Raw genomic sequence first — 25,007 nt, forward strand, 5'->3', positions numbered from 1 at the left:
CATGCCATACACAGTACGGTAAATAAAAAGGTCCTAGGTAAGATGAAGGACGAGTGTGCTGGCACGCCCATAGCCGAGTACATAGGTTTGAGACCTAAGATGTACTCCATACTGAAAGCCGACAATAGTGAAATCCGGAAGGCTAAGGGGGTTAAGAAGTATGTGGTGAAACAACACATCAAACACGCCAGATTCAAGGAAGCCCTGTTCAAGACCTGTACCTTTAGACATAAAATGAACACACTTAGAAGTGATGGGCATAAGATATACGGACTGACTATAAACAAGACGTCCCTGTCGCCTATGGACATGAAACGTTGGATAGCTATTGATGGGATAAACACATACGCGTATGGACATGAAAAAATTTGAGGCTATTTACTACAGCCCGCGTGGGTACTGGAAAGGAGCTAGCGCAGTAGATAAGCTAGCTAAAATAGCGCGAGTACCCCCGGAGGAAGCCAAAGCGTGGCTTGAAAAACAAGCCCTGTGGCAGATCTATTTGCCGGCACCACGCTACGTGCCTAGAAGGAGGTTCGGTATTAACATACCTAATAGCGTTCACCAGGCAGACCTACTGTTCCTACCCCACGACAAGAGGTACAAGTATGCCTTAACCGTAGTGGATGTAGCCAGTCGTTACAAGGAAGCCGAACCCTTGACCACGAAAGATTCGGCCCAGGTAGCCAGAGGATTCGAACGCATATACAAACGCAGTCCGCTGACGTGGCCAACAGAGCTGCAAGTTGACCCCGGACGGGAGTTCATGGGTGCCGTGTCACAACTGCTAGCCAAACACGATACAAAGGTCAGGCGTGGCACGGCCGGAGCCCATCGCAGCCAAGCCATAGTTGAGAGATTTAATAGGACTTTGGCTGAGCGCTTGTTCGGCCATCAGTATGCTAGGGAGATGGTCACCCCTGGAAAACGATCGACTGAATGGGTCACGAGGTTACCCAAGGTGGTGACGGCAATCAACCATGAAGTCACCCGTCTCACCGGTAAGAAACCGGCAGACGCTATCAAACTAAAATCAATAGTTGCAGAGTCGGCCGCTCCATTGCGTGGGAAGGAGAAACAGATACCAAATCGGGCCCTAGTGAGGTATCTATACCAGCCGGGGGAACACGAGGGCGATAGCCGTAAGCGAGCCACCGATCCTATATGGTCAGTCAAAACTTACAACATAGATAAAGTGGATATAAAAGCCGACGAACCTAACTTGTACTACTTGAGGGATGGGCCGGGTAGGGGTTTTGTAAGAGAAGAATTATTGATCGTACCGTACGGCACAGTGTTACCTCCAACCAATACACGGTAAACTGTTTCATAGACACCCAACCTTTTTGTAGTAGGGGTAATAGTAGCAAGAGCTAATGACCCAACCAAAGCCTTATTTAGTAAATAAGGCTTTGTAGAGACATTTCTTGAAAGTGTTTTAGAACTGTCATTCCCTATACTACTTGGGCTGGAAAGCCAAAAGCGTGGCTTGAAAAACAAGCCCTGTGGCAGATCTATTTGCCGGCACCACGCTACGTGCCTAGAAGGAGGTTCGGTATTAACATACCTAATAGCGTTCACCAGGCAGACCTACTGTTCCTACCCCACGACAAGAGGTACAAGTATGCCTTAACCGTAGTGGATGTAGCCAGTCGTTACAAGGAAGCCGAACCCTTGACCACGAAAGATTCGGCCCAGGTAGCCAGAGGATTCGAACGCATATACAAACGCAGTCCGCTGACGTGGCCAACAGAGCTGCAAGTTGACCCCGGACGGGAGTTCATGGGTGCCGTGTCACAACTGCTAGCCAAACACGATACAAAGGTCAGGCGTGGCACGGCCGGAGCCCATCGCAGCCAAGCCATAGTTGAGAGATTTAATAGGACTTTGGCTGAGCGCTTGTTCGGCCATCAGTATGCTAGGGAGATGGCCACCCCTGGAAAACGATCGACTGAATGGGTCACGAGGTTACCCAAGGTGGTGACGGCAATCAACCATGAAGTCACCCGTCTCACCGGTAAGAAACCGGCAGACGCTATCAAACTAAAATCAATAGTTGCAGAGTCGGCCGCTCCATTGCGTGGGAAGGAGAAACAGATACCAGATCGGGCCCTAGTGAGGTATCTATACCAGCCGGGGGAACACGAGGGCGATAGCCGTAAGCGAGCCACCGATCCTATATGGTCAGTCAAAACTTACAACATAGATAAAGTGGATATAAAAGCCGACGAACCTAACTTATACTACTTGAGGGATGGGCCGGGTAGGGGTTTTGTAAGAGAAGAATTATTGATCGTACCGTACGGCACAGTGTTACCTCCAACCAATACACGGTAAACTGTTTCATAGACACCCAACCTTTTTGTAGTAGGGGTAATAGTAGCAAGAGCTAATGACCCAACCAAAGCCTTATTTAGTAAATAAGGCTTTGTAGAGACATTTCTTGAAAGTGTTTTAGAACTGTCATTCCCTATACTACTTGGGCTGGAAAGCCAAAAGCGTGGCTTGAAAAACAAGCCCTGTGGCAGATCTATTTGCCGGCACCACGCTACGTGCCTAGAAGGAGGTTCGGTATTAACATACCTAATAGCGTTCACCAGGCAGACCTACTGTTCCTACCCCACGACAAGAGGTACAAGTATGCCTTAACCGTAGTGGATGTAGCCAGTCGTTACAAGGAAGCCGAACCCTTGACCACGAAAGATTCGGCCCAGGTAGCCAGAGGATTCGAACGCATATACAAACGCAGTCCGCTGACGTGGCCAACAGAGCTGCAAGTTGACCCCGGACGGGAGTTCATGGGTGCCGTGTCACAACTGCTAGCCAAACACGATACAAAGGTCAGGCGTGGCACGGCCGGAGCCCATCGCAGCCAAGCCATAGTTGAGAGATTTAATAGGACTTTGGCTGAGCGCTTGTTCGGCCATCAGTATGCTAGGGAGATGGCCACCCCTGGAAAACGATCGACTGAATGGGTCACGAGGTTACCCAAGGTGGTGACGGCAATCAACCATGAAGTCACCCGTCTCACCGGTAAGAAACCGGCAGACGCTATCAAACTAAAATCAATAGTTGCAGAGTCGGCCGCTCCATTGCGTGGGAAGGAGAAACAGATACCAGATCGGGCCCTAGTGAGGTATCTATACCAGCCGGGGGAACACGAGGGCGATAGCCGTAAGCGAGCCACCGATCCTATATGGTCAGTCAAAACTTACAACATAGATAAAGTGGATATAAAAGCCGACGAACCTAACTTGTACTACTTGAGGGATGGGCCGGGTAGGGGTTTTGTAAGAGAAGAATTATTGATCGTACCGTACGGCACAGTGTTACCTCCAACCAATACACGGTAAACTGTTTCATAGACACCCAACCTTTTTGTAGTAGGGGTAATAGTAGCAAGAGCTAATGACCCAACCAAAGCCTTATTTAGTAAATAAGGCTTTGTAGAGACATTTCTTGAAAGTGTTTTAGAACTGTCATTCCCTATACTACTTGGGCTGGAAAGCCAAAAGCGTGGCTTGAAAAACAAGCCCTGTGGCAGATCTATTTGCCGGCACCACGCTACGTGCCTAGAAGGAGGTTCGGTATTAACATACCTAATAGCGTTCACCAGGCAGACCTACTGTTCCTACCCCACGACAAGAGGTACAAGTATGCCTTAACCGTAGTGGATGTAGCCAGTCGTTACAAGGAAGCCGAACCCTTGACCACGAAAGATTCGGCCCAGGTAGCCAGAGGATTCGAACGCATATACAAACGCAGTCCGCTGACGTGGCCAACAGAGCTGCAAGTTGACCCCGGACGGGAGTTCATGGGTGCCGTGTCACAACTGCTAGCCAAACACGATACAAAGGTCAGGCGTGGCACGGCCGGAGCCCATCGCAGCCAAGCCATAGTTGAGAGATTTAATAGGACTTTGGCTGAGCGCTTGTTCGGCCATCAGTATGCTAGGGAGATGGTCACCCCTGGAAAACGATCGACTGAATGGGTCACGAGGTTACCCAAGGTGGTGACGGCAATCAACCATGAAGTCACCCGTCTCACCGGTAAGAAACCGGCAGACGCTATCAAACTAAAATCAATAGTTGCAGAGTCGGCCGCTCCATTGCGTGGGAAGGAGAAACAGATACCAGATCGGGCCCTAGTGAGGTATCTATACCAGCCGGGGGAACACGAGGGCGATAGCCGTAAGCGAGCCACCGATCCTATATGGTCAGTCAAAACTTACAACATAGATAAAGTGGATATAAAAGCCGACGAACCTAACTTGTACTACTTGAGGGATGGGCCGGGTAGGGGTTTTGTAAGAGAAGAATTATTGATCGTACCGTACGGCACAGTGTTACCTCCAACCAATACACGGTAAACTGTTTCATAGACACCCAACCTTTTTGTAGTAGGGGTAATAGTAGCAAGAGCTAATGACCCAACCAAAGCCTTATTTAGTAAATAAGGCTTTGTAGAGACATTTCTTGAAAGTGTTTTAGAACTGTCATTCCCTATACTACTTGGGCTGGAAAGCCAAAAGCGTGGCTTGAAAAACAAGCCCTGTGGCAGATCTATTTGCCGGCACCACGCTACGTGCCTAGAAGGAGGTTCGGTATTAACATACCTAATAGCGTTCACCAGGCAGACCTACTGTTCCTACCCCACGACAAGAGGTACAAGTATGCCTTAACCGTAGTGGATGTAGCCAGTCGTTACAAGGAAGCCGAACCCTTGACCACGAAAGATTCGGCCCAGGTAGCCAGAGGATTCGAACGCATATACAAACGCAGTCCGCTGACGTGGCCAACAGAGCTGCAAGTTGACCCCGGACGGGAGTTCATGGGTGCCGTGTCACAACTGCTAGCCAAACACGATACAAAGGTCAGGCGTGGCACGGCCGGAGCCCATCGCAGCCAAGCCATAGTTGAGAGATTTAATAGGACTTTGGCTGAGCGCTTGTTCGGCCATCAGTATGCTAGGGAGATGGTCACCCCTGGAAAACGATCGACTGAATGGGTCACGAGGTTACCCAAGGTGGTGACGGCAATCAACCATGAAGTCACCCGTCTCACCGGTAAGAAACCGGCAGACGCTATCAAACTAAAATCAATAGTTGCAGAGTCGGCCGCTCCATTGCGTGGGAAGGAGAAACAGATACCAGATCGGGCCCTAGTGAGGTATCTATACCAGCCGGGGGAACACGAGGGCGATAGCCGTAAGCGAGCCACCGATCCTATATGGTCAGTCAAAACTTACAACATAGATAAAGTGGATATAAAAGCCGACGAACCTAACTTGTACTACTTGAGGGATGGGCCGGGTAGGGGTTTTGTAAGAGAAGAATTATTGATCGTACCGTACGGCACAGTGTTACCTCCAACCAATACACGGTAAACTGTTTCATAGACACCCAACCTTTTTGTAGTAGGGGTAATAGTAGCAAGAGCTAATGACCCAACCAAAGCCTTATTTAGTAAATAAGGCTTTGTAGAGACATTTCTTGAAAGTGTTTTAGAACTGTCATTCCCTATACTACTTGGGCTGGAAAGCCAAAAGCGTGGCTTGAAAAACAAGCCCTGTGGCAGATCTATTTGCCGGCACCACGCTACGTGCCTAGAAGGAGGTTCGGTATTAACATACCTAATAGCGTTCACCAGGCAGACCTACTGTTCCTACCCCACGACAAGAGGTACAAGTATGCCTTAACCGTAGTGGATGTAGCCAGTCGTTACAAGGAAGCCGAACCCTTGACCACGAAAGATTCGGCCCAGGTAGCCAGAGGATTCGAACGCATATACAAACGCAGTCCGCTGACGTGGCCAACAGAGCTGCAAGTTGACCCCGGACGGGAGTTCATGGGTGCCGTGTCACAACTGCTAGCCAAACACGATACAAAGGTCAGGCGTGGCACGGCCGGAGCCCATCGCAGCCAAGCCATAGTTGAGAGATTTAATAGGACTTTGGCTGAGCGCTTGTTCGGCCATCAGTATGCTAGGGAGATGGCCACCCCTGGAAAACGATCGACTGAATGGGTCACGAGGTTACCCAAGGTGGTGACGGCAATCAACCATGAAGTCACCCGTCTCACCGGTAAGAAACCGGCAGACGCTATCAAACTAAAATCAATAGTTGCAGAGTCGGCCGCTCCATTGCGTGGGAAGGAGAAACAGATACCAGATCGGGCCCTAGTGAGGTATCTATACCAGCCGGGGGAACACGAGGGCGATAGCCGTAAGCGAGCCACCGATCCTATATGGTCAGTCAAAACTTACAACATAGATAAAGTGGATATAAAAGCCGACGAACCTAACTTGTACTACTTGAGGGATGGGCCGGGTAGGGGTTTTGTAAGAGAAGAATTATTGATCGTACCGTACGGCACAGTGTTACCTCCAACCAATACACGGTAAACTGTTTCATAGACACCCAACCTTTTTGTAGTAGGGGTAATAGTAGCAAGAGCTAATGACCCAACCAAAGCCTTATTTAGTAAATAAGGCTTTGTAGAGACATTTCTTGAAAGTGTTTTAGAACTGTCATTCCCTATACTACTTGGGCTGGAAAGCCAAAAGCGTGGCTTGAAAAACAAGCCCTGTGGCAGATCTATTTGCCGGCACCACGCTACGTGCCTAGAAGGAGGTTCGGTATTAACATACCTAATAGCGTTCACCAGGCAGACCTACTGTTCCTACCCCACGACAAGAGGTACAAGTATGCCTTAACCGTAGTGGATGTAGCCAGTCGTTACAAGGAAGCCGAACCCTTGACCACGAAAGATTCGGCCCAGGTAGCCAGAGGATTCGAACGCATATACAAACGCAGTCCGCTGACGTGGCCAACAGAGCTGCAAGTTGACCCCGGACGGGAGTTCATGGGTGCCGTGTCACAACTGCTAGCCAAACACGATACAAAGGTCAGGCGTGGCACGGCCGGAGCCCATCGCAGCCAAGCCATAGTTGAGAGATTTAATAGGACTTTGGCTGAGCGCTTGTTCGGCCATCAGTATGCTAGGGAGATGGCCACCCCTGGAAAACGATCGACTGAATGGGTCACGAGGTTACCCAAGGTGGTGACGGCAATCAACCATGAAGTCACCCGTCTCACCGGTAAGAAACCGGCAGACGCTATCAAACTAAAATCAATAGTTGCAGAGTCGGCCGCTCCATTGCGTGGGAAGGAGAAACAGATACCAGATCGGGCCCTAGTGAGGTATCTATACCAGCCGGGGGAACACGAGGGCGATAGCCGTAAGCGAGCCACCGATCCTATATGGTCAGTCAAAACTTACAACATAGATAAAGTGGATATAAAAGCCGACGAACCTAACTTGTACTACTTGAGGGATGGGCCGGGTAGGGGTTTTGTAAGAGAAGAATTATTGATCGTACCGTACGGCACAGTGTTACCTCCAACCAATACACGGTAAACTGTTTCATAGACACCCAACCTTTTTGTAGTAGGGGTAATAGTAGCAAGAGCTAATGACCCAACCAAAGCCTTATTTAGTAAATAAGGCTTTGTAGAGACATTTCTTGAAAGTGTTTTAGAACTGTCATTCCCTATACTACTTGGGCTGGAAAGCCAAAAGCGTGGCTTGAAAAACAAGCCCTGTGGCAGATCTATTTGCCGGCACCACGCTACGTGCCTAGAAGGAGGTTCGGTATTAACATACCTAATAGCGTTCACCAGGCAGACCTACTGTTCCTACCCCACGACAAGAGGTACAAGTATGCCTTAACCGTAGTGGATGTAGCCAGTCGTTACAAGGAAGCCGAACCCTTGACCACGAAAGATTCGGCCCAGGTAGCCAGAGGATTCGAACGCATATACAAACGCAGTCCGCTGACGTGGCCAACAGAGCTGCAAGTTGACCCCGGACGGGAGTTCATGGGTGCCGTGTCACAACTGCTAGCCAAACACGATACAAAGGTCAGGCGTGGCACGGCCGGAGCCCATCGCAGCCAAGCCATAGTTGAGAGATTTAATAGGACTTTGGCTGAGCGCTTGTTCGGCCATCAGTATGCTAGGGAGATGGCCACCCCTGGAAAACGATCGACTGAATGGGTCACGAGGTTACCCAAGGTGGTGACGGCAATCAACCATGAAGTCACCCGTCTCACCGGTAAGAAACCGGCAGACGCTATCAAACTAAAATCAATAGTTGCAGAGTCGGCCGCTCCATTGCGTGGGAAGGAGAAACAGATACCAGATCGGGCCCTAGTGAGGTATCTATACCAGCCGGGGGAACACGAGGGCGATAGCCGTAAGCGAGCCACCGATCCTATATGGTCAGTCAAAACTTACAACATAGATAAAGTGGATATAAAAGCCGACGAACCTAACTTGTACTACTTGAGGGATGGGCCGGGTAGGGGTTTTGTAAGAGAAGAATTATTGATCGTACCGTACGGCACAGTGTTACCTCCAACCAATACACGGTAAACTGTTTCATAGACACCCAACCTTTTTGTAGTAGGGGTAATAGTAGCAAGAGCTAATGACCCAACCAAAGCCTTATTTAGTAAATAAGGCTTTGTAGAGACATTTCTTGAAAGTGTTTTAGAACTGTCATTCCCTATACTACTTGGGCTGGAAAGCCAAAAGCGTGGCTTGAAAAACAAGCCCTGTGGCAGATCTATTTGCCGGCACCACGCTACGTGCCTAGAAGGAGGTTCGGTATTAACATACCTAATAGCGTTCACCAGGCAGACCTACTGTTCCTACCCCACGACAAGAGGTACAAGTATGCCTTAACCGTAGTGGATGTAGCCAGTCGTTACAAGGAAGCCGAACCCTTGACCACGAAAGATTCGGCCCAGGTAGCCAGAGGATTCGAACGCATATACAAACGCAGTCCGCTGACGTGGCCAACAGAGCTGCAAGTTGACCCCGGACGGGAGTTCATGGGTGCCGTGTCACAACTGCTAGCCAAACACGATACAAAGGTCAGGCGTGGCACGGCCGGAGCCCATCGCAGCCAAGCCATAGTTGAGAGATTTAATAGGACTTTGGCTGAGCGCTTGTTCGGCCATCAGTATGCTAGGGAGATGGTCACCCCTGGAAAACGATCGACTGAATGGGTCACGAGGTTACCCAAGGTGGTGACGGCAATCAACCATGAAGTCACCCGTCTCACCGGTAAGAAACCGGCAGACGCTATCAAACTAAAATCAATAGTTGCAGAGTCGGCCGCTCCATTGCGTGGGAAGGAGAAACAGATACCAGATCGGGCCCTAGTGAGGTATCTATACCAGCCGGGGGAACACGAGGGCGATAGCCGTAAGCGAGCCACCGATCCTATATGGTCAGTCAAAACTTACAACATAGATAAAGTGGATATAAAAGCCGACGAACCTAACTTGTACTACTTGAGGGATGGGCCGGGTAGGGGTTTTGTAAGAGAAGAATTATTGATCGTACCGTACGGCACAGTGTTACCTCCAACCAATACACGGTAAACTGTTTCATAGACACCCAACCTTTTTGTAGTAGGGGTAATAGTAGCAAGAGCTAATGACCCAACCAAAGCCTTATTTAGTAAATAAGGCTTTGTAGAGACATTTCTTGAAAGTGTTTTAGAACTGTCATTCCCTATACTACTTGGGCTGGAAAGCCAAAAGCGTGGCTTGAAAAACAAGCCCTGTGGCAGATCTATTTGCCGGCACCACGCTACGTGCCTAGAAGGAGGTTCGGTATTAACATACCTAATAGCGTTCACCAGGCAGACCTACTGTTCCTACCCCACGACAAGAGGTACAAGTATGCCTTAACCGTAGTGGATGTAGCCAGTCGTTACAAGGAAGCCGAACCCTTGACCACGAAAGATTCGGCCCAGGTAGCCAGAGGATTCGAACGCATATACAAACGCAGTCCGCTGACGTGGCCAACAGAGCTGCAAGTTGACCCCGGACGGGAGTTCATGGGTGCCGTGTCACAACTGCTAGCCAAACACGATACAAAGGTCAGGCGTGGCACGGCCGGAGCCCATCGCAGCCAAGCCATAGTTGAGAGATTTAATAGGACTTTGGCTGAGCGCTTGTTCGGCCATCAGTATGCTAGGGAGATGGTCACCCCTGGAAAACGATCGACTGAATGGGTCACGAGGTTACCCAAGGTGGTGACGGCAATCAACCATGAAGTCACCCGTCTCACCGGTAAGAAACCGGCAGACGCTATCAAACTAAAATCAATAGTTGCAGAGTCGGCCGCTCCATTGCGTGGGAAGGAGAAACAGATACCAGATCGGGCCCTAGTGAGGTATCTATACCAGCCGGGGGAACACGAGGGCGATAGCCGTAAGCGAGCCACCGATCCTATATGGTCAGTCAAAACTTACAACATAGATAAAGTGGATATAAAAGCCGACGAACCTAACTTGTACTACTTGAGGGATGGGCCGGGTAGGGGTTTTGTAAGAGAAGAATTATTGATCGTACCGTACGGCACAGTGTTACCTCCAACCAATACACGGTAAACTGTTTCATAGACACCCAACCTTTTTGTAGTAGGGGTAATAGTAGCAAGAGCTAATGACCCAACCAAAGCCTTATTTAGTAAATAAGGCTTTGTAGAGACATTTCTTGAAAGTGTTTTAGAACTGTCATTCCCTATACTACTTGGGCTGGTGTAATACCATGCGGGGTCAAGTTTATACTGCTTGAAACACGTCCGCCTAAACGTCTCAAACACGTCGGCTAACAGCAGTACATCTGTCCTCAAGTACAGGTCGTGATAATCACCCAGGTTCTTACAACCCAGTTTATTCCATACGTTGGTCGCGTGCGAGTAATCATCTCGTGAGACGGACGCCTCATTCAGCTTGCTATAAAAGCAGTCAATAGGGGGTAGTCTGGTCTCGGTGAACTTGACCCAACTATCCATGTACTCATAGGGGTACACACCCTTCCTCATAAGCAGGCGTCTAGTCTCGGCGTCTGTGTATCGATCGGTGATAGGGAAGGCATTGTTGGCCTTGACCAGACTGTCGAGTGACGACAGGAGGAACTGAAACGAGTCAATGAACCTAAGTCCTTTTAAGCTGAAGGAGATGTATCTCTCCATGTTGTTGGGGATGCACGTTATATTACCATCGATTTTCGCGATGGCCTGCATGATCAAGTGTGAGTCGTACCCTCTCAAGTTGTGAAAGACAACGGGGATGTTTATTGTCTTAGGGTTGATTTTAAGCTTGAGGTTGCACGCGTTGTGAGCGGCGCCTCTATACTTACCAGTTATGTGGCAGTGATCTCTCACCGAATCACCGTTAAGTGGTGAGTCACACACGTGACAGTTAGTGCTACTAGCGTGAGCTAGCCTGTCGACTTGGGTCATACGCATGGGAGCGATTCTATAAAATGCATTCCTAATAATTTTTTCTTCCTCCTGCAAACACTTTAGAAACCTTTCAGCCGCGTCAGGGCCCCTATACACTACCGGAGCTTTCGTTTCCCCGTCACAACGGACGACAATGTATCCAAACCCACAGGCTTTATGCTCTTGTGTGGGGGAAACCAAGGCTTCGAAGTCGGCGTATATGATATAAGGCACAGACATTTGGTTCTTGTGGTTACCGAATTTTAGGATATTATCACCTTCCTTAGGCATGTCGACTCGTATGGCCGTCTGCCCCACACCTTGACAATCCTCCCGGTGGGATTCTAATAAATCAGCTCGTGTGAAGCCATGTAGGCATCGTTCACAGAAGTGGGTCTTTCCTTTGTGTGCCGATTGGTCATACAACAGCCTGCTAAAGTGTTTTATCCATGTGTAGTGATACTTGTCACCTCGCTGGATCATGAATATATTGATAACTTGGCGATCCTTCACCGGGCTGACCCTGTGTACTATTGTTGTGTTACCTTCGTGCCCAAAGATATTTATAGCCAGATTATTCTGTTTTTCTACTTTAGTGATCTGGGAGATGGGGGTGGGTTCATCTATACCATCTCAGTTGAGCCCATCGTCTTGGGGATAGCTAGAAAGCCTATCTGAATTAGTGCCAGCTGGAAATAAGGCTGACCTGATAGCTAACCTCAGGCAATCGTTTCCTCTATTCTTAACGTTTACTATGGCATGTTTGTTCCTATAGTAGGGGGGCAAGGCTAGGTATGACCCGCCTCTGAATGGCACGTAGTTAGCAACTCGAAGTCGAGCGGCACGCAGAATCGATTCCCGTATGCTCGAGCGATGGCCTTTTCACCGTCCGATAGCTTGTCTAGCTGGTCTGGCGTGAAGGCATACCCTATGCGCGACCGGGTTGATTTGCTGATGCCCTGGTACACATCATTGACTCGTTCTCCCTCGCTTTTCCAGAGATCCCCGTAGCAGTGAAACACGTCGCTGTCGTCGATGCTCAGCACCTCGTTACCGCTGATCTTGACGGTCGTTTTCTTGATGATAGCTCGACCCACGTTCCGCACTAGCTCGCGTTTGTCGTTGTCGGAGGTCAACGTGATATTGAACGCCAGTCGAACAGTGCCTGGTACAATGAGGTCATTCTCACCAAGGTTTGGAAATCTAACCAGCAGAGTTTGATTCTGGTCTATCTTGCTGGGATTGTTGGTGATGGTCACCGACTGGCGCACGGCTCTGGCTCCTAATGGCTCTCTCAATCTTCTGAAAGGATCTAATTTTCTGCCGTACATTGTTATGTATAAATGAAATATATTTTTAATACTAAATAATGGCTGAAGACATACCTATGATGGAGATGTGGGATGATACTATGGATGATACAGGGGCCGAGCAGGAGACCTCATTCTCGCTAGGTGACGCACTCATGAAGGAGGACGCCGTCGACGATTATTACAACACAGTTGAAAATAAATCCAAACTCAAGCCGTTGGGAAGGGACTATTCCAGGTTTACCCTCGATAGCAATGGCACGCTGCGTTTGAAGGCTCACCCGGAGATCGATCTCGTGAATAAACGCACGAGAGAACCGCTTGCTTTATCAACACTGGGCAGTCGACATGGGAGTGACTTGATCCGCGATGAACTAGGTTTCATAGATTACGGTGGCACGCGACCTAAGCTTCCTCCGAAGGTCCGTGAAGATCTGCAAGCTTATGATATTAAAAAGGTGTTGGCCGACTACGAGAACAAGCCCTTCCCGGGTTTCGAACTTACCTTTCGGGAACTGCGGGGGTTGGACCTGTTGATGCAAACCATTCGTGGTCAGCTCTGGAAAAGCACGGCCAAAGTGAGTGAGATAGACGGCCACATCGACTATGAAAAGGGCAAACTCGGTGAAACTGAGGACGAGTCTATGAAAGCCACCATCGAGGAACGAATACGTAATTTGGAAGAGGAAAGGCAGGTCTGGTTGGAGACAGCGTCCGGCTACAAAGAAAAGCTTCGATCCCAGACCAACTCTGTGCGGGAAACCATCAATCAAGTCCTCTACCGAGACACCACGTTAGCAGACAGGATTCGGATATTGTTCCGGGAGCAAGGGATCACCATCACCAGCATTCTGACTGCATTGGGTTTCATCATATCAACCTTGGTGGTGTCACTGACAGGGGGTACTGTGGGAGTGCCCCCCACACCCCCCCGGCGGTGGTGTTAAAGACTGGATGAAAAAACTCGGGGAAGGCCTAGCTAAACTGGCTGGTAAAGCCGCCGAAGCCCTTCCCGGCATCCTGGGTAGCATCGTCTCGTGGTTGTTGGGCGCTCTGGCTAAAACTGTCACGTGGCTCAGTCAAAACCTGTGGGCAGCCATCGTCGCCGTGGCGGGTCTAGTGTACGTAGCGGCTAAGAAATTTTTAACCAAATAAGTCCCAAAGCTACCCCACCAACCACCAGGGCCGTTTTACTATCAATATGCTGCTGATTGGAGGCCTGAATATGGGGGGCCACCTCCTGTGGTGTTGGTTGAACTTTAGACTCCGGGGGTGGCGCCACTATACCCGTTTCACGTGGTGGGATGTGTGGGATATATGGGGTGTTAACATCGGGGTTGATACCCAACTTTTGATCCGCCGTGGCTATGACTATTTTGATGTTATAACCCACCACTTTTTTTACTCTCAGTTGCATATCACTCGGAGCCATGTACAGCCCCACGGCGAACACGTAGTTGACTTTCGATCTGGCGTATTCTAACACGTTTTGGTAGCGTTCGATGGCCCTCGGGAGATCAACTGGAGAATTGATAGCATCCTCAACGTTGACAACGAACTGTTTCTGAGCGTCGTAAGCAGTTCCCTTACCGAGGATGTTGGAACGCGTCATCGACTGCGCACCCAACAGCGCCCACACGTACGTTCGAATCGAGTCGTTCATCCTGACTACCCCGGCATTAGTAAACCCTTTCGACGTGTCCAGCATGAACATTTTCCACCCGTCTGCGGTTGACTGCTCCACTTTCTGGACTGTGAAAGCAACACCACCTTTAAAGTTCATACGATCATCCCTCCATTCATTACTCGACAAAGCAAAGTCCTGGCGTAGTATATCTCGTTTCAGTAAATCATCACTGACTTCTTTCACTGATCGCCCCCCATCATAAGGAATACCCAACCCGTGGTTCGGGCCCGGCAAACGCCAATCCGTCTTCGGGTTTATTTCGAATTCATTGCAAATACGTTCGTAGGCCCGTCTATCGTACGGGTTGTTTGTTGCGTCCCACGCTTTGTCCTGTGGGAGGGGGGCGCTGATCTCTTTAAGGATACGTCTGACCTGGTAGTACACGTGGAACTTGAACACAGACTGACTCAGCGGTCCACGCCGAGTGTCGGTCAATGTCACACCACACCCCGTTGTAGCGCACCACATGGCAAAGTTGAATTGATTCTGCCAGAACTGCATAGGGTTGTTGAACCAAGCGTGGACTGCCTTGACGTTAGTCACCGAAAGCTTATACTTATCGAACACATCTAAAAGCTGGGCATTGAAATACAACCCAGGAGCAACCACGATCTTCATGGGGGAGAAATCTACGTCCAGTTTAGGGTAAAACATTTGAAACTCTTATATAATGAGTATATATACTCTAACATGTACATAACACTTCCAGGAATAACGAGCGGTGAGGCCGTTCAGCTGACGCACGCGATCGATAACACGTCAGGCCAACTCGAAGTCGCACTCTGCGATATCACCTACCTACCGCAATGGACTAACATCAACGCCAGCAACAATAAGCTGTTCGTCAGTGGAACTCGCAGCCAGATAACTGACGGCTACTACAGCGTGTGCTCTCTAAACGACGAGGTCTTGAAACCCCTGGGAGCCGAACTCAAGATGAACGACTCAAACGGTACAGTGGTGTTAATCAACAACGGAAGAAACCCCTTGAGGCTCGGCCGACCATTAGCGAGGATACTCGGTATGTCTCCTGACGAGATAAAACCAACAACAACCGTCACAGGCACGAAGTTACCCGACCTAGTACCGTACCGAGAGCTGTACATTCATCTCGGTCAGGTGAGCGACAACATTCAAGGAGGTCACCCTTCCACTATACTGAGAGCAGTGCCGGTGAAAACTGAGAAATACAACGACGGTAGAACCGAGTCGTTTTCACCACGGCAGTATAAGAGATTAACCCAGGGCATTTTCTATGACAAGGCCTATGTCATAATTTACTCAATATGTCATAGATGATAGAAAAAAAATATTCATGCACTTAAAAATATGTAATATATAATGGAGCCAAGCTTCTATATTTATTAACTTGAAATGCTTCTGTTTATAATAAGGCCAAGACTATATATTTACTTAGACTGTAACAAGGACCAACAAGCATAAATATATAATACAAACTTAAAGCTTTTGGAACAGTATACTGGAGCGGCGTTTATATAAGCCACAAAACTTGTTCGACTATCCAGGTTTCTGCTTGGACGGAATGAAAAATATGTTTAAATCATTTAAATATATGCCACTGGAGGCTCAGCGCCTGCTGTTGTATCAGGTCGACAGTTTCCAATATTTGCAGGCCCTTGTGGCATTGTAAATCATCGGTCATTTTTCCACTAGAATCTTTCCCATAGTTTCTTTTATGTATTAACATTCAGGAATCATCCGTGATTCAGCATATTATTAAGTTTCACTTCGTGGTATTTCAGCGCTTTGGGAATAGAAATGTTTTTAACAAATAAAACTTTGTTTTATTATGACAAAATGGGCATGCAGGTTTTATTCGGGGCATGTAGATTTTGATCACCAGCTGGCAAATTAACGTATTGCAATAATGTGAATGTCACATCGACTCCTGGTCCCTATTAAAGCTATATTTTACTTATGTAACATAAATTCCTCAGTGGCGGACAACAACATGCTAGTGTGTAAACATTGGAAATAAACAAGTAAGCGCCAGGTGTTCAGGCTGTCCTGCTTAACTGACACCTAAACGACATTACATTGATGTACAACAGGCTACACCTATATGTCTGTAATACTTGCACACACATGTCTGGAAAAAAGTAACGTTATGATAACCTAGAGGTCTCCAAATAAGGCGAGATAATACTTCTAAATGAGAAATCTTGGCTACATTATAAACTACACTTAGAAATATCACACATGACATATATATGAAAGTGCTCAAGCATGTTGTATCTGTACAGCACGCAAATCATGTTCTAAAATGAAGTAACTGAATAAGACACCTGCACACCTGCGTCTACATGACACTTATACCTGTATATACCTGACACGGACAGCTGCATGTCCTGACTCTCATACCTGCATGTAACCGGCATTCAGATGTGGATGCATCTCACTTTAACACCAGTATGTACCCAGCACTAACACTTGTATGTACCTGACACTAACACCAGTATGTTCCCGACACTAACACATGTATAAAGCTGACACTAAGACCTGCACATGCCCGACATTCACTTCTGAATGGATGTAACAGTAACACAAATATGCGCTCAGCACTAACACATGTAGGTCCCCTACACTAACACGTGTACGTACCCCACACTAACGCCTGTACGTACGCGACACTAACACCAGTATGTACCCAACACTCACACCTGAACGCACCTGACACTAACACCTGTATATACCTGACACTTAGACTTGTATGTTCCCGACACTAACACCTGCATATAGCTGACACTAAGACCTTTATGTACCTGACTCACATACCTGTATGTAACTGATATTCACACTTGAATGCATCTGACACTAACATCATCATGTACCCAACACTAACGCATGTATGTACCTAACACTCACACTTGTGTGTACCCGACTCTAACACATGTATGTATCCCACACTAACACATGTATGTACCCCACACTAACAACTGTATATACCCGACATTAACACCTGTATGTACCCAACACTAACACCTCTATGTACCCGACATTTTTACCTGTAAAATAAGTATTCTGTGCTGCTTCAGAACCAATAAAGGTAAAAACACTGACACCTCCTGACCCGAGCGACACACACCTGCTACGAGGTAAGGGTCTTGTCACATCTTCTCACTACACACATATCAAAGGAAACACAACACAATGTTTTCTTTGGACTGTATTGTGCAACTACCCACAATATAGTATTGTTAACATTGAGATCATTCTGAGTAGAGTACGATTAAGTAGATTGTTTGCTTAGAATTTGGATCCTGGCATTTATTTTGCCGGTTTTGACACTTTTACACTCTACCTTTTTAGCTGAGGCGTTGCAGATTCTTGGTGCTCTTCAGCATTTCATATATTTAAATAGTTTAGATTGTTAAACTGTCTTTTTTGTTTGTTTTGCTTTTACTGCTGGGTACTAGCTGAGTGATTGAGCCCCTCTTAATAATTGCACTTATATTGTGTTGTTTGACAATCGGGATATGGAGTGATGTTATCACGTATGTTATGATGTATTAGAGAGATGCGTTGACTGTAATGAAAACACAAATGATGATATTGTAACTTGCAACCCACCTCTCATCGTTGCCCTCAGGGATATACCTGTCAATCCATTGTAATTTTACCTTAAGGACTACCTGTAGGCATGTTGTAAGGATCGTCTATAAGACTTTCACCCACTTAACCAAGATCTTTTTATGGACAAACCTTCTTTAATCTTTTGCACACAACGTTTCGGGGTCATTCCAGATCCTGATCCAGAGTTCACCTGATGAAGGGATCTGGAAGGACTCCGCAGCGTTGAGTGCAAAAGATTAAAGATAGTTTGCCCATAAAAAGATGTTGGCCATCTATAACAAGTTCTAAATGCCGCTAAATGGCATTTCACCCACATATCTGGATTAAAGTAACGTCATGTTAACGTTGGGATGTCAAGGTAAGATGAAATAATACTATGGTTCTTAATGAGAGATTTATACTACATTATGAAAAATACACTTAAAATACCAATACTGTTGACTGTATTGCTCGTGTATTACCTTGTAGCGATCGTTTCAATACAAACCTTTCCGAGGTAAAAGTTCAAAAGGTATGTGCGAATGTCCACTTTCGCGATTTGGTAAGCTGTGTTCTGATTGGTCCATCTCAAAGGTTACCTGACGCGACCTCCTACTAGGTTTTGTCAGACTCATTAGTGGAGTGTAAAGAAAAGTACTGAGACTAAGTTTACTTAAAATGGAGTTTGAGCATGTAGTTTAAGCATCTCAACGGCACGCAAATCATGGTGCTATTATCAAGGTCTGAAAGGTTTAAAAAGTTAACAATAAAACTGCACATAGTGTCACAGCATGACTGCTGAGAGTTTCTAAGACTCCAGCCCTGCCAACAACGAAGCACATGTGACGTATGTGGTCTTACTTTAGTTTGTTCAAAATTGTAACTGTTCACCCTGCAGAAAATGGGTACGCGGTGAAATAAGTCGCCAGAGACGCAAAGGCAGCTTGGGGTATCCGGGCTAATAACGATCGGATTGTGCACCTTGAGCAGGAGACCTAGCCTGGAAAAGGCGTGTTATAAATATTCACATTATAATTATGACAGTGAAAAAGCTGAGAGAAAGGATTGTGATGAATGTGCAATACAGGTTAAAGCACTAAGATGTATTAGAAAGCATCGTATCAGATACATACAACAGTAATGACATTTGATACAGTTGTTCGACAAACTCAAAATATATCAATGTTAAAATATCGGATAGAGTCTGGGATAAAACATTGGCAAGATAACACCTATTCTGTAAAGCATTAACACTGGAACTCTCATGACATATTGGACACAATACTGTATATGTCCCCGACATTTCAGGAGTTGCCGGAAAATGCGACTCCATGACCCCGTCGAAGGTGAAGAAGTGTATAGTCGAGTCGGAACTCTTCCAGGACTCAAAACTACCGACGAATATGTCGACAGCTACTGCATTTTGCAGGTAAGTTTTGCGATTAAGAGTACGCGATGCCAGTGTAATGTGATTGTATTATAGATAACACGCTGCCATCAAAATGTAATGCGGACTTGTGTTATATCACGGAAAACAACATATATGGCCATAGGTCAGGATGTTATGCATCTGACTACGTACATACGTGTGGTCGTATGTTGAATAAGTATACACCACTATCACATACGTTGGGTTCGTATGTTGAATAAGTGCACACCACAATCACATACGTTGTGGTCGTATGTTGAATAAGTACACACCACAATCACATACGTTGGGTTCGTATGTTGAATTACTATACACCGCAATCACATACGTTGTGGTCGTGTTTTGAATTACTATACACTACAATCACATACGTTGTGGTCGTATGTTGCAGAAGAATACAGGACTCGCACATACGCTGCGGTCGTATCTTGAATTAGTATACACGATGAGACAATATACACCTAACACATTCCTTCAGCGACACTCGTGTGACAGATAACTGCTCTCATTTAGAGAGGGGACTACAATGTCGTTTACCAATGTGTTTTCAGAGATAATGTTAAGAGCATGTGCAAATGCTGTACTGTTTTTCAGTGCCAATAACGGCCTTCAAACTCTGACCGGTTGTGTGGTGGAGGTGGTCAACGAATGCGAGGGCGACGAAAAGCAGAGTATGCTTGTCACGCAGCTGATTGACAAAGAACGGTACATGAATGGTCTCGGGCAAATGTGCAACTACACAAGTGCATGTGAGTAACTAAGAGCGGGTCTACTAATACCTACTGTAATATTGTAGTATCTTGCATACTGTAACTTGCATCTGAAACGTACATTTTGACTTCTATGAAATTTAAAGGGGTAAAAATGACACGATTCTCTCTCCTGGAAATTCATCTATTTCGAATGATTTTACCAAAAGTGTTAAAAAACGGTAGTTAAACTTTATTTGTTTTCACAGCTCCGAAACAAACGCAAGAAAAAACATTTTTTTCTATTTCCGTCAGTACTTTAGACCCTGATTTTGGTGCTGACTGCAGCTATGTTGATTTGATCAAATTTGTGTTCTCCGTCCACTTCAAAGATTTTACTTAATGACAAAAATGCCTCATTTCGTTCTCTCTTGTATGTATGTTGAAAATCAATCTATCAATCTCTGATGACTAAATTTACACATATCCCTCTTCGATTGCGCTATTGTATGATTGGTACTAAGAGCCCAATCACGTATTTGCTTTCGGCCTTTGGATATAACATTGAAACCTTTCGTTCTCCCTACAGAGAATTGTGAATAAAGAGTAATATAAGTATTAAATGGTCGTCACATCAACGTATTTCCCGCCATTATTACCTGCAACCAGTGGTCAGCGGAAGAACCTTCAAAATCTCATGGGATATCCTGCTGCTTTGTTCATAATATCAATCATTGGACCACCACACCCAGCTACAGTATTTGCTTACCATTGTGATCAAGCTGGAATCTTGAGTCTTTGACGTTTAAATGAAAAGAAAAGAAAAACGGCAATTTATATATACTCTTAAAAATGTAGGGGAACCTGAACTTTGAAATCTGTTAGAAAGAAAAACCCACCGAGGAAGGTTACAGTGACATTCATCATATGTATGCAGCATCATTTCACGTTATCACCACATGCAAACACACTGCATTGGAAGCACGTGTACGACATGGGAGCCTCCTACACGTGCATGGGGTGTCATTATGAATCTTGACGTTTTTCAAGCAGGTCGATAAATCACTGTAGACCATTGTTTCCGATAATTTTCATGCATCTGCGCATGGTCAGGCTTTTCAGGATGAAATCACACACTACTGACTGAAAATTGTAAACCTGAAATTTTCATGTCTTACTCCAGTCATCTAACCTGGGGATAACTTAACAAACCACCTTTGCTTTGAATGAAATCCGTATGGTGATGCATTCCCAAAACATCCATTATTATTGTATCAACATTGATTCAATCCCATATAAACTAGTGTCCAAAAGAAACGATACCAACTTTTTTCAAATTAGTTTATTACTAAGTGATTTTTTGTACAAAAACGTGCCAATCCGTATTGCATATCCTAAACAAATTGAATTTAATGGAAAATGCCGGGAACACTTTACCACTTCCGGGGAGAGAGAGAGCCATTGGAATGATCCTACAAGGAGCGACACACGTCGACGTCGCCAGAAGGTTGGGCTGCGCACGCATCACCATCACCAGATTGATGCAGCGGCTACGACAGACAGGTCACACGTCAGACAGGCCCAGGAGTGGAAGACCGCGAGTAACCACACTCGGTGAAGATCGTTACATCCGGGTAATTCACCTGACGACGTCCACGGGGCCTACAGCACTGGGTCACTGTCGATCAGTCGACAGACTGTCTACAGGAGACTACGGCAGTATGGTACCCGGCCCCGTCATCCCTACTGACGCCTCTCCTTACGCCTCGACATCGGCACGACAGATTGATGTGGGCCAGGCGAGTCCGACGCTGGCAACGTCGTGACTGGGCACGTGTTCTGTTCTCGGATGAAAGCAGATTCGTCATCTTCAGAAACGATGGACGGCAGCTTGTTTACCGAAGAGTTGGTGAACTTTTGGCGCTTAACTGTGTTCATCAAGTCCTGCCGTTCGGGGGTGGAGGGTTAATGGTTTGGGGTGGCATATGTGGTGACGTCAAGACAAGACTGTAGTAATTCGTGGAAATCTGAATGCGCAACGTTATCGTGATGACATCTTACGACCTGTTGTGGTGCCCTTTCTTCAGCAACAACCTCGTGGAATCATTTTCCAAGAGGATAATGCAAGGCCACAAACAGCTACATTGACACAAGACTTTCTTAACAACGCCAACATACAGGTTTTGCCATGGCCCGCATGTTCACCGGACATGAATCCCATCGAACACTCATGGGACCACCTCGTTCGGCAAATCCGACGTCGCCCTGTGCCTCCAGTCAACCTTCAGGACTTGGTACGATATCTTCTCGAAGAATGGCAACGCATCACTCCCAATGTCATTGGACGTTTGACGTCATCAGTCCGCGGGCGTGTTCTGGCGTGTATTGAAGCTGACGGTGGACATACCCGCTACTGACTTGACTTTGAGACGTTCCAGTTGACATTTCACATTGTTTCTCTGATAAGTGCTCTATGGAAATGCTCATTTTTCGACCCCACCCATCTTTAAAGTCTTGTCAAATTCAGTGTTCAAAAGTGACTGAAATGAATTCTTTTACAGATATTGAGAAATGATTTATCAAAAGAATAACACCAATTTTAACCGTGTATATTGTTCTGTTTCATTTTATGTCGTTGCAAACAAGTGGTATCGTTTCTTTTGGACACTAGTTTATATCCCACTTTCTACAATCGTACATTGAAAGTACAGCTCCCCTACTTTTTCAAGAGTATATATTCAGATTCAGTTAATAAAATCATTCTTGATGCCCAACATACGTTTCAGTTGTAACGCAGGCAGCATGTCCCCCTAAGCTCACGGTCGACCCGTTCTCCAGCTGTGTTGCAATTGCCGCTGTCAACCTCATCAACGCCGGTCATCCTAGCAACCTCAGCGTCTCGCTCGACACGATGTGCACGTAAGTGTGAATATTACCACCTTTACTAAACTCAGATAAGATATTTGAAACTGTCTATGATACTGTTACCTCCATGCTTGTACAATGGTCAAAATACACATGGGCAATTGACGCCATAGTGATGATATTGTGGTACTGCCGATGTAAATTGTCGTTTTCAAGTTGGGACTTGAATAATGAAGACATATACTTAAAACAACTTAATGCGGGAAGTAGAGTATTTCACATTCGTATAGTGAAACATATTGATCAAAAACATTACCGTAAACAAATTACCCATGCAGGAAATATTCATGAGAGTACTTCTGCTTGAAGTAAATAAACATGTAAACATGTAATAAAATTTCAAATTCATACAAGACCCTTCATTGCTGGAATTCCCGATGTTACGAACAGAGAGTATCAAGTTACACCTCGAACGGTATATGTACATATATATGTATGCTTCAATAAATACATGCATGAACACACACGCACGCAACGCACACATACACCCATACATAAACACACACACACACACACACACACATGTATAAACGCATAAACGCATACACGCATACACACATACATACATACGTCACAAATTGTGGTTGTATCCTTTCGAGATATCGATTTTATGTTATTTTGATCCAAACAGGTATTTCACAGAGTACAAGAAGTGTTTCCAAGACCTCCCACCGGCTGAATGTTCGGACGTTTCCATGTTCTACATAAACGGCATCAGTGGCGTGGAATACCCTTACTGTAGCCTGTCACAAGACGAGAAACGTCAAGCTATTGATAACTACCAGAATTATGTTAGCAGCAGTGCTGGGTTGGTGTGTAGCGTTTTGACTATCACCTTTGCCTTTGTTCTCTCAAAGATCATTTAACTCTCACTCTTGTTAACGTTTTTATTGCAGCTGTGCATATTACATAGTTTTGAATAAGACGCAGTCTTTCACAGACAAGCTTTGACAGAAACTGATTTCACTGATTTCTAAATCACTTTGTCACATCGTATCTGGTATGAGAGGGAGATACTTTAAGACTAAAAGCTTGGTAAAATTGTGGTTTACAATTGAGTTTTTCTTTGTCTTGATTGTATGGTACACAGTATTACACAACACCGTTGACCGACATACCTCGTCACGAGCTAATGAGGTTTACAGCTACCGATATGCATTATCAGTGCTAAAAACCTTTCTTGACCCCCCCCAAAAAAAACAAAACAAAACAAAACAAACAAACAAAAAAAAGCAACAAAAAAAACAACAACGCCCACCAATTTGCCTTGTTTGTAGTTACGCTACGTTAAAAGGAGATATGCTACACAGCATCGTCAGCTGTGGTTAAGTCATGATATACAATAGAGATTCCATGTTCCTCATTTTAACCATCGATCTTAATCAACTCTCATTCGTCATTGAATCAGACAAGAACGTGCAAAAAGATACTGAACATCTATTTGGAGATTTGTTTTATATACTGGACATGTTAAAGAAATATAAAACGAAAAAGATGTTCTGTATTTAGATGATAAAAGGATGTAATACAAGTTCAAATAAGTTTTCTTCATGGATTTCTGATCATTATATTCTTCACATTTAGTATGGGTTTGAAATAACAGTCTTTCACTTGTTAATTAATCAAATATTTTGATTATTTTTTTTTACTATCACCTTTGCTTCCATGTACGTTTTTAATAAAAAATAGAAAAAAGCAGCAGTTACGTTTTCTGGACGACACAGGGTTTGTTTGAATGCTGGTTAAAGCGTTCGTTCGCTCCACCTAAGACCCGGGCTCGATTCCCCTCATTCGGAGAATGTGTGACTTCTGGCCCCAGTCGTGATTCTTGACTATTTCCATATGCGACATAGGACACCGGGTAGTATTTTGTGCTGTTAGTCTTTAGAAGGGTTACACCTTTTATTGAACACAGAAAATAAGCGATTTTATTGCTTATGTATGTCGGAACTACTTCGTCACACCGAAGACCGGAGTTCGATATCACACATGGTTACTATGTGTGAAGTCCATTTCTGTGTCCCCCGCTGTGATACTGATGGAATATTGCTAAAAACAGCGTAAAATAGTACGTACTCCAAAGCGTCGTC

The 25,007-nt window shown here is 45.8% G+C and overlaps 1 protein-coding gene across 2 annotated transcripts in view; it reads left to right on the top strand.

The window, feature by feature from the left end:
- Positions 1 to 23,971, top strand: part of LOC137297099 (uncharacterized) — a 41,046-nt gene extending 17,075 nt beyond the window's left edge. The window contains exons 2-6 of one of the 2 annotated variants that reach the window (XM_067829082.1): positions 17,358 to 17,417; positions 19,183 to 19,303; positions 19,898 to 20,052; positions 22,779 to 22,911; positions 23,549 to 23,971. In XM_067829082.1, coding sequence (XP_067685183.1) covers positions 17,358 to 17,417; positions 19,183 to 19,303; positions 19,898 to 20,052; positions 22,779 to 22,911; positions 23,549 to 23,783 — 704 coding nt within the window. In that variant the 3' untranslated portion in view covers positions 23,784 to 23,971. The remainder of the gene's footprint in view (positions 1 to 17,357; positions 17,418 to 19,182; positions 19,304 to 19,897; positions 20,053 to 22,778; positions 22,912 to 23,548) is intronic. The other variant, XM_067829083.1, reaches the window with a different exon arrangement.
- The last annotated feature ends 1,036 nt before the right edge of the window (positions 23,972 to 25,007 follow it).

Source organism: Haliotis asinina, chromosome 9 (assembly GCF_037392515.1).
Source record: "Haliotis asinina isolate JCU_RB_2024 chromosome 9, JCU_Hal_asi_v2, whole genome shotgun sequence".
NCBI classification, from domain to species: Eukaryota; Metazoa; Mollusca; class Gastropoda; order Lepetellida; family Haliotidae; genus Haliotis; species Haliotis asinina.